Source organism: Quercus suber, unplaced genomic scaffold (genome assembly GCF_002906115.3).
Source record: "Quercus suber isolate HL8 unplaced genomic scaffold, Cork oak 2.0 scaffold_933, whole genome shotgun sequence".
Classification (NCBI taxonomy): domain Eukaryota; kingdom Viridiplantae; phylum Streptophyta; class Magnoliopsida; order Fagales; family Fagaceae; genus Quercus; species Quercus suber.
The window spans coordinates 1-16,838 of NW_027070356.1; the positions used below are offsets into that span (position 1 = coordinate 1).

Here is a 16,838-nt window from a genome sequence, read left to right on the forward strand (position 1 = left end):
TAATTACCAAACTGCTGGCGTAAGGACATACGTTCGTTGAGATTTGACAACCTAAGGACATTGGTTGGTTAACAGCAAAAGTAAAACAATAAATTATTTTATTTGTCATACTAAATACTTGGAAATATTTTACATATAAAACTTTTAATATGTAAAATATTTTACTGAAGAACAATAGCAGCGTTAATAACTTAATTACAAAAGTCACTTAAAAGATTTGACCCTAATGCTACAAGTTCTCGTCATCATCATCTTTTATATAATAATAATAATAATAATCATCATCAGGAAATCAAAAACTCATAATCTCAATCACAACTATCTTTAGAGTTGTACACGTGACATTATTTTTATCATTACGTAACTTAGGGTCGATAAGTCTACAATCGAAATCCTATGTTTCTTAATCAGCAAAATAAAAAATAAATAAAAACTTATCCTTGAAGTTAACTTAAAATTCTAATATTTTGAAAATTACCAAAATATATGCACCACTCTATATTTACCAAAAGATTTTTTTTTTTTTTTACATTTTCCCTTTTATTGATGGAAATGTTGAAATTAGATAATTTAAATTTCTTTTATTTTAATTAGACGAGAGTAAGTCGCTTAAGCCTTTGGTCATGTGTAGAGAGAGCAACTAGTACATTGGTAAGAATTAAGAAAGAACTGAGTTTATCTAAGTTGGGGAAACAAAAAAGAGGTAGAGGAAGACCAATAATCATATTAGTAGAAGTAATAAAAGAAATAACATGCCAATTAAGGGAATAACAGAAAATATAACTTTAGATAGAGTAAAATAGAGCAAAATAGAGGTAAATAATATATATGGTTAGCCCTAACTAACATGTTGAGGATCCATAGCTGACTTCAAAATTTTGGGACTAAAACTTTGTATGTTGTTGTTGTTATAACTATTTTTGGGACTAAAATTTTGGGACTAAAAATTTATAATTTTTTTTTTCGTGTAGTAATTTGTTTTTTTTTTAATTGATTGCTTTTAGCATTCTTAAATAGTTTTAGTTCAACTCAATTTCTCTTGAATTCAAACTTAATTTGTGGAGATGTGAAAAATAATCACCTTAACTCAATCATATATCACTTTCTTTCTTTCTTTTTTTCCAAAAGAAGATAAGAAAAAAAAATATCTATCTAAAACAAAAAAAAAACAAAAAAACAAAAAAAAAACAAAAACAAAATCTATAAATATTGCTGCAATTTAAGATGTATTAGACCTCTTTAATTGCAAGTTGAAACCTTATACACTGTTTTTCTGGGAAACAAACATTTCAAAGTCCAATCCATAGGTGCAAGTGTTTGAATTACACTACGTTGCAACCTTAGACAAAAAGTCTAAAGTTAATCTAATTTTATTTCAATTCAAATACATAATCCTTAAATGAAACTGCCTGGAAGCATATTAAGCATAGTAAATGTAATTCAACTGTAATCAAATTAAGATTTGTATCACATGAAGCAACTTTATCTCCAACCTATTCAATTATATCTTTCCCAATTCTAAAATCTCTCACAACTTCACGTTAAAAAAAAAAAAAAAAAAAAAAAAGTAAAAAGTAAAAATTACATCAATTATAAAAGAAGTAGTTGATATGAAAACACAACTGCTACTTTATCCAAAAGAAAAAAAAAAAGAGAAAGTTGATAAGAATGAAATTGAAGATATATTTTATCAACTTAGAAATTATAGGAAAATAAAAATTATATATATTTTTTTAAAATCTAAATTTTTTTTGCAATATAGTAAAACTACTTAGCACAATCACGACGTCTAAGCCCAACTTTTATTATATAGTATATGATATATATATATATATAAGAATTGTTTATATGTTTTAAATCTAATATAATATGATGTAATTTCTAGATCTATGATTATTCTTTTGTTGAGATCTCCTATTTTCTATCTTCTTCTCTCTCTCTCTCTCTCTCTCTCTTTTGTTGTTGTTGTTGTTGTTGTTGAGAAGAATACTATTTTTTATCTATGAAAATGTTTTCCGTTACATTTGAAAATCCAGATCTACTATTTTCTATCATCTAATATGGTTTCTCTACAAGAATTTCCAGATTTGATATTCCGTTATCATTAAAATGTTTACTTTACATTAAAAAATCCGAATATAATATTTTTAGTGGTGGTTCTAGGAATTTTTTTCAGGGTAGTTACTAAGAAATTTAAATTATACAAAATATAATAAAGCGATAACTTGAATATTAGCTACAATTGTAGGTTGAGTCATTAAGGGGAGTAAAATGTTGTGACTACAAAGCTAGAAAGAATATAACTATCGTCAATCCATCAAGGAGAATTGACAACCACAATATTTTTCTTGGTACCATTTTTTAGGAAAAAATGAAATTAAAGATTATTTTTATTGAATAGGTTGAACAAGCTACAAATTTGAATGTTTAGCGATTTTTTTTTTAAATTTTTTGTTTTATAGTAGGCTTTTTGTTGAATAATTAGATCCCTTGTTGTGTTTTGGTATTATCTTGTTTTTGTTTGGTTTATGTTTGTTGTTTTTTGGGCTAATATTTATTGTTGTTATTTAAGTTTTTTTATTTTTTTAAAATTTATAAAAGGGATTAAGGATTATGTTTGGGGGCATAATTAATTTTGGGGTAGTAATGATACGTCCACTATATTTTTACAATAAATTTTATGAAAAAAGCTATTATTAGTGAGTAAAAAAATAATATTAGTATTGAGCTAAAATTAGAATCAGTAACAACTTACCACGTTGGATTTGTTGTAAAATTATTGTAAAAATGTTGTGAATGTAACATTATTCTTATTTTTGTTGAACCTAACTTTTTGTAATTCTCAAGTCAGAGTGTTCAATATTTTTATTAAGGTGGTCACAATAGGTTAGTTTAACATATAATTTTGTTTTGGCAAGTATATATATATGCAATTTTTTACAAGTCAGGGTGCTTCTGTGACCACCCAGACTTGCATCTAGAGCAGTCAGTGAATATTTTTATTATCAAAATATGCTTTCCTTTAAAATAAATTCCAGATCTGATATTCTATTAAAATGTTTTCTTTAAATTCTAAAATCCAGATATGATATTTTTATCATCAAATATGCTTTCCTTGGCATTAAAATCTAGTAGTCTGTCGGCAGGGAGTTATGGCCCATTTGTAGGTCCAATGTAGTGTGTTCAAAAGGATGTTAATAGGGATGGCGATGGGTGCTCAAGACAAAATTGCTAAATGTCCTATTTGGGAAAACTAAGTAGCATTTTGTAATATTTTTTAAACTAATTAGAAAAATGCTTTTCTTTTGAAACTCGATTTTCTCAAAATGAAGTTAAAAAAAAAAAAAAATTATGGAGCCCTATAGCGGCATTTTTAAGGACCTATAGTGACATTTTCAGGATCTATAGTGACATTTTGTAACTTGACATTCATTAAATCAAGTGATAGGCAATTTTTAAAATTTTTTTTGCTTATAACTCGATTTCATATAGGTCGAGTTACAAAAAGCCACTATAGGTCCTAAAAACGTCACTATAAGTCCTTAAAAACACCACTATAGGGCCTAACTCGATTTTTAGAAAATCGATTTTCAAAAGAGAGGCATTTCCCTAATTAGTTTCAAAAATAGGGCAAAATGCTGCTTAGTTTGCCCAAACAAGGCATTTAGCAATTTTGTCCTGGGTACTCAATTTTAGCAAAAGCAAACTCGAAACTATAATTTGTGGTACTAAATTATATATGCAACTGATAATGCAAGATGGAGTTCTAGAGAGAAATTGTTTTTGGGCAAGGAAAAAAAATGTTTTATTGATCATGCACTTCTAAAATACATTAGAATTTGGAGTTTAGGTTGAGGGGCCTAAAATCTTTATACATACACACATACATGCATATATATATATATGGAAAAAAAGTAATACATAGTACAAAAACTTAGGTTGAGAGATTGGGTACATGCCAAGGCCATTGGTGACTTTAATTCCATGACTATGACGATGGATACTATTGTTTTGTTTTGAAATAAATGGTAAGAATTGTGCCAATTGTTTTCATTTTTGTTTTACCTTCACTTTTTTAGCTACATGGTACAATTAAGAGGGATGTGCAAAATTAGGGATGATAATGGGGTAGGACCGAAGGATAAGGTATTCATCCCCGCCCTGCATGGTTTTATCTTGTCCTAACCTAGCTCCGCTTCGCATGATGGGAAAAATTTTCTTGCCTCATCCCCACCCCTCGGGACCCCACAAAGTCCTGTCCCATCACATAAAACTCTACTTCTTGTTAATTTGCCCCCTCAACTATTACAAATTTTTTTAATAAAACCTGTTTCATTAATAAAATTATACTTGAAATTACAACTAAATTTATCCCATCAAATAAAACTAATTTTTGACAAAAACTGAAAACATTATCCAAGTGTTTAACAAGATAATATCACAACAACAAGAAAAATCTCATACTATAACACTTACAAAATAAAAATTGCCTAGTTCTTCAAAAATAATTTCCACTTTCTTCCTTCATGATTCAAAACTATACAAATTTGTTTCTAATAAAGACAAAAGAAAACTTTAAAAAAAAAAAAAAAAAAATCAAAGATTAGTGATGCACAAGAGTCCAAAATTGGCACCTTATTTCTAACATTGCTAGAGAGAAAAAAAAGAGACAAAGAGCCTCGTTGGGTTGAATAAAATAAGCTAATATTGAAATGTTTGTTTAAATAGTAGCGTTTTAGGGTATACAAATTTACAATTATAATTTTTATCAACATAGGGCGGGGTGGGGTGAGTCTAAAAAGTCTAAAATCATCCCAATCCCGCCCTGTGGTGTAGGGTTAAATTCTCGCCCCATTCCCGTTTCACCACCTTTGCAGAGCAGGGAAAACCCGCGCGAGACGAAGCGTGAAGGGGCAAATTAAGCGGAGTGAGGTAAAATTGCCGTCCCTGTGCAGAATACTTATTTTTAACAAGAGTGTGAATCTTGTATGCCACTTCTATACGTTCTTGGACTCGTAGATGCCACACAGATTTCCTTTTTCCTCTTTCTATATGAGATTAATTTTATATAGATATGTATATTATATCACCCCCTTCTAAGTTTGAGGGTTAGACGCCACTATTGATTAGTGAGCCGTTTCCATAATAAACAACTTCATCTATATCATTCAAAAAAAAAAACTCCTTCTATATCTATATGTATATATATATATATATATGTAAAAGTTGAAATTTAACATTTATTGTTGTTATGCTTCTGTTGCACCACATTATTGGACATCATCAACCTATTTCCGACACTTTCTTTCACCTTACAATTATATTTTCTCCAACATATTCCCACCGCTTTTACTTTTTATCTTTCAACTCCTCCATACCTTGATTTTACAATTTATCTTTTCATCTTTTTTTTCTTTTTCTTTTTTTTGTTTTTGTTTTTGTTTTTACTCTTCTTGATCTCTCCATTTTATTTACTATAAAAATTTGTTATTTTCTTTTTCATTCAATATACATTTTGCCCACACAAAAAGGTAAATACTCTCTCTCTCTCTCTCTCTCTGGATTTTTAATTCTTTATTGCATATTTACTTTATAGGTAAATGATTTTTGTGTTGAACTCTATTTTAAAATGATGCAATATGTTTTAATTTGTTATCCTTTTTTTTTTCTTCTTATCTTTAATTTTTTTTTTTTGAGAATTTTCTTATCTTTAATTGATAGGTGTAATCCTATAACGTTATATAGTGTCTAATAATATAATGTTATTTAATTACGTATCATGACTTGAATAATTTGATGTTTATATTTATATATTTTTGAGTTAATTTTTAGATATTTTGGAAGTGGAAATTTAAGTTTATATCAAAATACAATTTACATGTCTATGTATTTATATGTGCCTTTCAATTATATTAGTACTATCAATTCTAAATTTGTGATTAAATCTTGATTATCATGATAATCTTCTTAAGAGAATGAGAAATTTGAACCATTAATTTTACACTTAAAAATTTTTAATTATACCAACAAAAAAAGAAAAAAAAAAGAAAAAAAAAAAAAGAAAGTAAAACATAACACACTATACCAAAAGTTTGAATAATATAGACCACTTTAAAAAAGAATAATATCAATCAAACACACTCTCAAAAAATTAGTTTCTTAAAAAAAAATCCAAAAAAATAGAATGATATATTTGTAGAGAGAAAAATGGAAAATACTTTTAGAAATAGTTCAATTTTTAAAGAGAATAAATTATCTTCAATCATTTTTAGAGAATAAATTATACATTATACCACATTACAAATAATAATAATTATATATTGTCATGCATTTTTTTTTTTAGAATACTAAGTATTTTTAACACACACACGGGAAGAGGAGAGAAGGTTTTTTTAAAGAAACTTATAGTGGTATATATCCAAAATGGTTTAACTCTTAGATACACAGCAGAGACTTTAAACCTCTTTTGGAAAATGAGTGTGAGTTAAAAAAGTTTAAAGCATGTACTGTGTATCCAAGAGTTTACCTCTTTTGGATATACACTACTATAAGTTTCTTAAAAAACTTCTCCCCTCTTTCCGTTTGTATGTGTTAAAAATACTTGGTATTTAAAAAAAAAAAAAAAAAAAACGTTAATCCCATGTTGGAAAAATATTGTCATGCATTAGTTTGTAATAAAAGATCAATATGCTTGCGCAAATTTAGTCATATAGTATTATGGTATGTGTCTACGTTGAGACATTTTAGGTTCTGATATTCACAAGATCAAACATGATAAGATGCCCAGTGGCACACAGCAAAAGACTTGTTGTGTTTATGCCCACCCCCCAGGAGAACGGACTTACTCTTTAAGCTGTCAAGAACTCAACGCAAACTCAAACACACTTCAATTGACAGAACCCCAGCAAAAGAATTGTGTTTATGCAGCTTTCCATGAAGAAAGTGGCGGAGTTTCAGAATCCTTCCAAGTTGGAACATCATTATGATATCTTTCACCCTTCACAACATCCTCAGAAGCAAATGATTCAAGTTCAGCCATTTCTTCTGGCGTCAGTTTCACAGATAAAGCTCCAATATTTTGGTTGAGGTTTTCAATCTTGGTGGTTCCAGGTATGGGACACACATCCTTCCCATGGTGATGAACCCAAGCCAGAGCTAGCTGCGATGGGGTGCAGCCCTTCCTTGCTGCCATTTCATTAACACGCTCAAATATGGTTTTGTTATGCTCCAGATTTTCAGGTTGGAACCTGGGTAGGAACTGCAAGCAGTGACTAAAAATATTAGCATCACGACCGAATTAGTAAACAAAAAAGGATAGTTTCATGAAATTAGGGCCCCTACTCGTTCATAAAGCCAATGATAAACATACATTATAAAATACTTATCAGCATCAAGACTTTATCAATAAAAATAATTTTTAAAAAGTATATAATTTATAAAGGCAATGATGAAAGTACAGTTTAACATAATTTGAAAAGACAGCTATTCAGGTCTGTAGGCATCCGCAAATGCTATTCCCTAGCTTAATTTTCATGATAATAAAAGATACCAGAAGACAGTACAGATTACATAAACTGAGGTAGGAAAATAACAATAGAAATCTAGATATGTCATGCTTTAATCAGTTCAGTTCGTAAGATGTGACATAGAAGTATTGGCTTATATTAAAATCAGCATCTTTCTAATGTTACAGCCTCCAAAAAGTGTATTACTTCTTTCATGGATGAGTTACATAGATTCTAAAAATGATTAATCTTCTTTGGAGCATTAACAAAACAGCTGCTAACAATTAGTCCTTAATCATTACATAAAAACAATTTTCTGAGTTGACGGGAAAATCAACACCTAACATTTTTTTTTCTATTTCAAGAAAACTAATCTAGAAAGAGGTTAAAAAAAACTATAATAGAGAGGAACCAAATATTCTGATTTGGCTATATGAGCAATGATGTAAGCTACACTAACAAATTTGCAATGAACACTTGACATTTGAACCATGAAGATATCAGCAAAATATTTAGGCATTGAAGATATTTGCTTAGATAAATTAGATTACCTGTATACTATAACCATTAAAGAAAATGTTGACCACAAGTCAACTTTTACATGTGTTAGTTCATCAAGAGAATAAGGGAAAGCACATAGGTCTCTGCAAGGTCAATCACCAAGCCAACTAAGGAGATAAAATCTTCAATATTGATTAATGCACTGATGATGCAACAAAACTGTGAATCTAAATGCATGTTTATCTCATTTCAAAGCTCAAAATTTGAGTGGTGGATCTGCTAACCTTTCGGAAGTCATTATTCCTAAACTTTTCAAGAACCTATTGATGAATGCACTGATGATGCAATAAAACAGTGAATCTAAATGCATGTTTATCTCATTTTGAAGCTCAACAATTAAGTGGTGGATCTACAAACCTTTCGGAAGTCATTTTCTGTAGAATTTTCAAGAACCTTACACCCAGACGAAAAGAACCCTCGTCCTAGAGGACTGTATGCCACAATCCCAATGCCTAGTTCCCTGAACAATTAGGAGAACAAAATTAAATTTTGTACCTCAATTATTCTATACCTTAAAATGCAACTGTAATTAACACCTCACCTGCAAGTAGGAATTATTTCTTCCTCCACATCTCTAGACCACAAAGACCACTCTAACTGCACAGCTGTTATGGGATGAACTGCATGTGCCCTTCTGATTGTTGAAGCAGAGGCCTCAGATAGACCAATGTACTTGATTTTACCCTCTTCAACTAATTTCTTGAGTTCTCCAATCTTATAATATAAAGGAGAAAAGAATAAGAGAATGCTCAACAGCAAGATTTCAAAAGATGCATAATGGGACACATGAAGAAACAATAGTGGCAGCAAATGTAACAACTACTCAAATGTAACAGCAAATGTAAGAAAAAGATAGCTTCAAGATAACCAAGCTGCAGCAACAGTATATTGATATGTAATTAGACTACTCAGAACACAAGAAATGCCAAATTACCATATTTGCTAATCATTATCTGACAGTCATGATAGAATAGGTTCCTGGTTACATTATCTTACGTAAATGGTAGTTTCCTTAATTCAATAATCTCATAAATAATGCTCATTTCTCCTTCGTAGGGGGCACAAGTAAAACAAGATGCCTTCGTCTCTCTCTCTCCCCCAAAGGAAAGTGAAGTTGCAAAATATATATTAAATTTAAAAATGAATTTGGAATATTGTTTTTTCGAATTTGCCAAGGATGCAGTTCAAAACCTTAGGCGTCACATTGATAAAAATGGGGGAATGGGGTGAAGTTGTTTGAAAGCTATTTTATAGAAAAGTGAAAATGAGTTCATCAAAACATCCAAGAGTTAGTTGATTCCCCGCATTAATTCGATCCTTTATTCGGTTCAATCAATTAAAACAAATAAAACTCATTAGTTTGATTCTCTCACTCAGTTGAATTGATTGAAGTATAATCAAGGAGAAATGAGGAGTTCATAACTTGGTTTGTATTGTTGTCATCCATATGACAACAAAGTTATTCCTAGAATTTCATCCAATAGTCTAAACTATCATGGAAGAGAAAGAATTTTCTATTTCTTCTGAAACGAAGTTAGCAAAGAGGCTTGTGAGAACAAACTTCTAATTTTTTGGCACAAGTTAGAATGGTGAAGGAAGTCCACACGATGTTCATGTTTAGAAATAAGAAAGTAAAAGGCTTACAGTAGTGTTCTTGAGAGAGTAGACTACAAAAAGGAGAATGTAACAAAGTGTGGCTAAATATCCCACTCTTTTCCTGAAAGATGTTCTTTACAACTTGTATCATTAGTCACATCTTTATATGGCATTTCAATGTAGCACGATATGACTCTAAAGGGGGTTTATTAAAATCAGAAGACAAAATCGACTCTGACTTTAAATGGAATTCAAACATATTCTTCTCACCATGTTCATTAATTATAGGATAATAAACAATATAAAAGATAATAGGCTAAGTTTCATATAAAAATGCATGATAAAAGGCAAATTATCTACATCCAAAAATTTTTGGTTCTATTCCTGAATTGAATGCGTAAACTCTATTTCAACCAACACTTGTCCATTAAAATCCATACAAACAAAATTCACATACCAAAAGAGCAAGTCCAAAAAAAAAAAAAAAAACCACACTCATAATTAATGAAATACATGCTAGTAAAGATCATGAGTTGAATCCAATAAGAGAAACATAAACAGTCTAAAATAAGGATACCGATGGAGACAAGTCATGATATTGCAACTAATAAGCCAAGCCTTATCTGCTGCCATAGACAATTGAATTGGCTCACCTTAGGCTTGAGTCGCTTGACCACATTAACTTATCTTGAAATGGAGTGACCCTCATAAGCTAGAAAGAACCTCAAAAGGAACAACGTACACAAGAATTTGGGAACAAAGATTGAACAATAATGCTTAAAAACAATTAGATAATTTGAACTAAATAGTCCCTCCCCTATTTATAGAAGTGGTTATACAAAATCAATAGCCTAGTCTCTTCTCAAGGTTTTGTGTGGAAGTCACAATACATTAAGATATACATAGTTGTGGGAGTCACTTGTACATTCATGTTATAGCCATCACATATCAGTGATGGGTGAGCCAATGGCAACGCTCCTTGGCATTTCATTTGATGTATGGAATGCGAAGCATTTTAAACATATATACACCATTCTTAATTTCAAGTCAAGAATGCCTAGCACAAGAGCAACTTCATTATAAATAAATAAAGAGCAAGTGATTCTATGCAACCTCAATCAAGTACCTTATAAAATTTATACTTAATAATCATTGGAAATCATCTTAATGGCTTAATCTGATATGATTATCAGTCTGATAACTAATACTTAATAGAAAAGGGGTTTAAGAAAAAAAATTAACTAACCGTGACTTCTATGGGAAGGCTGTTGTCGACACGGTGCTGGTAGTAGAGATCAATACAATCGATATCAAGGCGCTTCAAACTAGCCTCACAAGCTGCTCTCACATACGCTGGATCGCCATGGATTTCCATCTTCCCATCCGCAAAGCTAATACCAAACTTTGTTGCCAATTCCACCTTCTCTCTTACCCCTCCCTTCATAGCCTGCACCACTCAATAAATAAAGTAACGATATCTGACACTATAACAGCAGAGATAGAGAGATAGCCATTAGTCATGAGTCATGAGTCATGATCGAGTAGTACCTTTCCAATGAGGATTTCGTTGGTGAAAGGGCCGTAGACATCGGAAGTATCGAGAAAGGTGACACCACTGTCGATGGCATGATGGATGAGAGGGATCATGTCTTGTTCGGGCTTTGGAGGACCATACAAAGAGGACATGCCCATGCAGCCCAGACCTTGTGCCGAAACCTCCAGTCCCTGTGAACCCAGCTTTATCCTCTCCACTCTTTCACCCATTTTTTTGCTTTGCTTTTTCCTCAACGACTACTACTACTTGACCAGCAATCAAATACAAACTCTCTCAACAATTTCATAATATTTTTTAAAATTAGCATGCTAGCTAATTTAAGAATGTTAGTTGTGACAACAACATTAGTACATTACAATTTACAAATACCTGATCTTAGCCAAATTTAGGACGCTGACCACTGTGGTAATTATCGAGTAGGACGAACGTTAGTTGAAATTTTTAGAGCAAAAAAAAGAAAAAAGAAAAAGTAAAACAATAACTACCACAGTCAAAACTCAAATGGGCCATTCGAGAGTTGATGATTTTGGGTTAGACACACCACACTAGTAGCTAAGAAGTGAACCCAGATTCACTCACTAGTACTTGAATATGGACAGGGACTAAACAGAGGAGTCCAAATCCACAAAATAAATATGCTCCACCCCATCTCCATGCACCACTAAACGCGTCAATTATTTTCTTTCTCAAACAAACTAATAACGGGAAAAGCAAGCCTAACCTTAATCAAAGTTAATGCCTCAAGTCACTGTCACTGACAACTTTCCCTTTGCTCAATTTTTCTCCACAAAGGAGCACTATTCTGTTTAATTAATCAATCTTCACATCCCTAAATTTTTTTTTTTTTTTTTTTTAAGTTGTGGTGTGGGTAATTTCTTCTCGTTTGAGATTTTGGGTTTCGCTGTGGGCAATTTCCCCACAGCAAATATAAGATCTATTAACGGCAATCTGATGAGGCCAAGAAATGAGAGTGACTTTAACCTGTGGTTGCACTTCATCTTTGAAGAAAACGTTGATTTCGTAAACAAGTAGGGTATCTTATCAAATGGGTGGCCCTTTGGGAGTTTGTTGTTTGGTGCTGACTGCTGAGCAACGGTGTGGGATGGCGAGAAATTATTAGCTCCTCCGGGAGGACAGCTGAGCTGGTCCTCCCAAGTAATCACAACCAATAATAAAAGGTCATCTGTTAAAATAATGCTAACTCAGCTTCCTAATTGGCAAAGCAAAAAAAATTAACCTATTTTTAAACCCAAATTATACTGTTTGAAGTTTGAACACTCAAATTCATTTTATTTTTACCGCTCCATCCTTCTTCCCTCTTCTAAACCCATTTTTTTCAAAGACCCAATAACTCCTCTCTACCTTCTCACAATACAAATTCTTCTGAGCTGCATCTTATAGTTTTGATCGTTTTGAACTAAAGTTTCACAAATACAAATCATTCTCATCACAAATCATCTCATTACTTGCTTTGTCGACTGGTTGAGGTGGTTATCCAAACACTACCATTGCAACTAAGCATGACTCATCAAGGTATGATACAAAGGCTTTAAAATCTTTTTCTTCTTGTATTTTCTCTCTATCTAGTTATTCGTGTTAAGTATTTTCTACCATCTAGTTTATATGTTAGTGCCCTCTAGCTATTTGATAAAAGTCCATAATGAAAAATTAGTACAAGAAACTCTTAGATATATGTGTGTGTGTTTTTTTTTTCTCTCTTAATCTGATTTATATATATGGTGCCCTCTAGCTATTTGATAAAAACCCAAAATGTGAAAACAAAAGTAGAGAATGAAATTAACTCATAGATAGTTAGATACGGAGTTTTTGCCTTGCCCTTAGTGTTCTATGACTTCTGTCTAATGCATAGACTGAACCAACAAGAAATCCACCAGAAATAAGTGATCAATTTAAAAAAAAAAAAGAAAAAAAAAAAAAGAAATGACAACCGCGTTGTATTGACCGATCAAATTTACTCATAACCTGTTATGTAACTGAGCACCCAGCCAAAACAAAATTAGAAGAGATGATGGCCATATAAAATCTATACAGCAGAGCATTGCGATTGCCACATGGGTATGAGGTCTTTGACATGATAACTTCCAAGGGTAATATGCCATAAATGTTGAGATGGGAGGTGATGTTTGAAATTGTAAACTAGTTACGTTGTCATTGCCACTGTTGAATTATTAGGCCATCTAGTAGGTCATAAGTTCTAGCATGTCATTTATCTTTATTGTGTATCTCAAATCCCAAATTGCTATTTACTCTCAATTATTATTTTTTGTATGCCTTTCTTCATTATTTTTGTTTGTTTATTTGTATCAATGGTTATTACTTTGTCAATAATAATTGAAAATTTCTTTCTAATTGTGCAGGATTCTAATTCAAATGGTTTTGGACAATTAAATCCTACACAAAAGTGATTCGATATCTAAATTTTTTTGAAAAGTATTCAAGTTAGAAGATTACTCAAGCATGGATTGATGATTGCCTTGAAAGTTACAAGGAATATTATTGTATTTGAAGGCAATGAAATGGAAGATTAATCAAGTTTGGATTGATGATTGGAGGAGTGAAAGTCTTTTTGTATTTTGAAGGCAATGAAAATAGGTCTACTTAGAATTTTGTGAAAGGAAATGTTAGAATACATACATTTTTCCACCTTTTATTTTGTTATGTTTTCTCATACTCTAATAAGATATTGTATTCTTTGACATTTTTACTCTTTCAATTGTACAAAACCAATACTAATGAAAAGTATTTTCTCTTCAAATAATGCTTGCAAACAATTTTTTTGTGAACTTGTATTGTGGTGGTTAATTGGGTAGGGTAAATTAATTTCTTTCACGAGTATTTTAATTTGGATTATGCCCATTGTATAACAGGTTAGTGAAGTGAGTGTAATATTTGTAATGCCAAATCAATTCACTAGCCTTATTCTTTATGTATGACTTTAATGCTTTGGTATTTTCATTGCTATAACAATGTTTTTATTATAGTTTTTTTTTTTTAAGCTAAATTAGCACCTTATTCCATTGAATCCATCACAATAGGATAATTGGCAGGAGCTTATTCATTTACAACACAAACTAGCTTTAATCCCTAGAACCCCTATTCAATACAATCCATTTTGAATATGGCTAAGCATATAACCGGGCACAACAAATTACCCTGTTAAAAGCATTTTACAGGCAACACATACCATTGACAAACTTTTTCCTATTTATTTGGATAAAAGAGAAATTTTATTATTAAAAAAAAAAAAATTACAATGACATCCAAATTCCAAACACCAAAACAAAATCAACCCCTGAAACACAAATCATTTGCAAATACTAACCTACTAAGTACTAACTTCCACAAATACCACTAACCTTCTAATAAACCAAAAACATTACAATTCCAAATTAAAACAAATATTCCAAACCACAGAAATACATCACAATATCACATTAGAACCAATGTTCAAAGTTCACAACAAACCCACAACCGAATATAACAATTACAATCTTCGATTCAAAACTTTGACATCAATCTTTGCTATTAGATGATAGCTGATTCTACACGCACATCAGTTAGTAGCCATTCCTTCAAAACTGTTAATGTAAATAAATTCAAAAGAAAGTCAGCGGATAAATAATTATTTGAAAAAAAAAAAAACCTAAGGAATCAAATCTTGAAGAAGAGAGTACCCCACCTAGCCATTTCGCTCTCGAAGAGTTGTCATTGTATGCGCTTTGTTAAAGAATTTTGAAAATGCAGCCACGGAACTTGTAGTGTTTCTTGTTGGAAAGCCTTTTACTCACGGTGTTGCTTTTTAGACATCATCTCGTAGAACATTTGAGACTGAGAAAACTAATCTAGAGTTTTTGAGAGAGGACCTCTTTCTGTACAGACAAATTTGGTCACTAATGAGTGTGAACTTTTGGATTTCAAATTTATTTGTGTTGGCTGTTTAAAGTTTAAGCCTCAAATTTATTTCAAGTTTTGAATCTTGCCGGTTTAAATTTATTGTGTTTTTCTATATCTAAGAGTTAATTTCAAGTCAAATTTATCATCTCTTTTTTTTTTTTTTCCTAAATTGATCACTTATTTATGGTGGATTTCTTGATAAAGAGAGAAAGAAAAAAAAAAAAACACACGCACACACACATATATCTAAGAGTTTCTTGTACTAATTTTTCATTATGGACTTTTATCAAATAGCTAGAGGGCACTAACATATAAACTAGATGGAGAAAAAAACTTAACGCGAATAACTAGATAGAGAGAAAATACAAGAAGAAAAAAATTTTAAAGCCTTTGTAGCATACCTTGATGAGTCATGCTTAGTTGCAATGGTAGTGTTTGGATAACCACCTCAACCAGTCCGACAAAGCAAGTAATGAGATGATTTGTGATGAGAATGATTTGTATTTGTGAAACTTTAGTTCAAAACGATCAAAACTATAAGATGCAGCTCAGAAGAATTTGTATTGTGAGAAGGTAGAGAGGAGTTACGGGGTCTTTGAAAAAAATGGGTTTAGAAGAGGGAAGAAGGATGGAGGGATTTCTTATAAAATAACTATAAAATTCAAAAAATATTATTAGTTAAGCAACGTTTTAAACATATTTCTTTTCTAACAATTCGACTTCACAGTGGTCGTTTTTTTGGTTACAAAATCGACTGGATTGGACTCAATTTTCCTGTTTTAAACAGTAGATGAGTGGTTAGTGTAGATTAGAAAACGACCCCAGTGGAGTCGTTTTACGAGCGCAAAAAATGACTCCACCGAAGTCGTTTTTACAAGCACAGAAAACGACTTCACTGGAGTCGTTTTCTGTGCTTGTAAAAACGACTCCAGTGGAGTCGTTTTCTAAAGCAATAAACTTAACCCAGAACATGGGTCCCTCATCACGCCCTACAAGAAAAACTTCAAAAACAAAACAAGTTCAAAACACGCCTCTCACTCAGTCTCTCTCACACTCTCAGTCGATCACTCTCACTCTCTCAGTCGATCACTCTCACTCTCAGTCACCTCTCCCATTCAAAAAGAAAAAACTAAGTTTCAAAACACTCTCAGTCGCTCTCACTCTCAGTCGCTCTCACACTCTCTCACTCTCAGTCTCTCGCTCCGTCGCCGTCGATGTTGCTCAGTCCCTCTCTCTCCGTCTCCGTCTCCGTCGCCGTTGCTGCCTCTCGCTCCCGTCGTTCCGTCTCCACCTCGCTCCGTCGCTCCAATTACCTCACAAAAAAGTAAGGACTCTCTTTTTTCTGGGGTTATTGGTAATGCATGCATTGATTGTTCCTTGTCTATAAATTTTTTTTGGCTCTTTTTGTTAATATTCCAAGTTTCCAACTTCTGCATTTTTGATTGGGCCTCTCACAAAGTAGTTTGGCTCTGTGGACTTACTTAAATTAAGGAACCAATTGAGCAAATTTGACTGTTGCGTCCTCTATTGCCACAAAATAGTATCGGCTTTATTCAAAAACAATGATCCTCTTTAATTTTTTTTCTTATTAAATGTATTTATGTAATTGCTATATGGAGTTTGTGTCTTATGTTTCCTTCAATAACACCAGACCAGTTTGGATATGTTAAACCCTTGAAAAATCATTTGGATAAAACTATTAGGAT

General features: G+C 31.8%; 1 protein-coding gene and 2 long non-coding RNA genes across 3 annotated transcripts; 1 reads left to right on the forward strand and 2 right to left on the reverse strand.

Annotated features, from left to right (window-relative positions):
* Positions 1–6,691: 6,691 nt before the first annotated feature.
* Positions 6,692–11,578, reverse strand: LOC112033820 (probable aldo-keto reductase 2). Its single transcript, XM_024066590.2, has 5 exons — positions 11,211–11,578; positions 10,909–11,109; positions 8,608–8,780; positions 8,424–8,526; positions 6,692–7,258 (listed from the first exon to the last, which is right to left on the reverse strand). Exons 1-5 carry the CDS (start codon positions 11,424–11,426, stop codon positions 6,920–6,922), a joined length of 1,032 nt encoding a protein of 343 aa, XP_023922358.1. The 5' UTR covers positions 11,427–11,578; the 3' UTR covers positions 6,692–6,919.
* Positions 11,579–11,891: 313 nt separating this feature from the next.
* LOC136065348 (uncharacterized) lies at positions 11,892–13,996 on the forward strand. The gene is made up of 2 exons (XR_010626984.1): positions 11,892–12,750; positions 13,596–13,996. It is a non-coding gene; the product is annotated as an uncharacterized LOC136065348 (long non-coding RNA).
* A 505-nt stretch (positions 13,997–14,501) lies between these two features.
* LOC136065349 (uncharacterized) lies at positions 14,502–15,760 on the reverse strand. Its single transcript, XR_010626985.1, has 3 exons — positions 15,534–15,760; positions 14,918–15,107; positions 14,502–14,816 (listed from the first exon to the last, which is right to left on the reverse strand). It is a non-coding gene; the product is annotated as an uncharacterized LOC136065349 (long non-coding RNA).
* Between the last annotated feature and the right edge of the window lie 1,078 nt (positions 15,761–16,838).

Coding starts and splice junctions, on each gene's coding strand:
- LOC112033820 (XM_024066590.2), bottom strand. CDS start 11,426: ATGGGTGAAAGAGTGGAGAGGATAAAGCTGGGTTCACAGGGACTGGAG. Junction 11,110..11,210: donor ACGAAATCCTCATTGGAAAG/GTACTACTCGAT, acceptor TGAGTGGTGCAG/GCTATGAAGGGAGGGGTAAG. Junction 8,527..8,607: donor GAAATAATTCCTACTTGCAG/GTGAGGTGTTAA, acceptor CTAATTGTTCAG/GGAACTAGGCATTGGGATTG.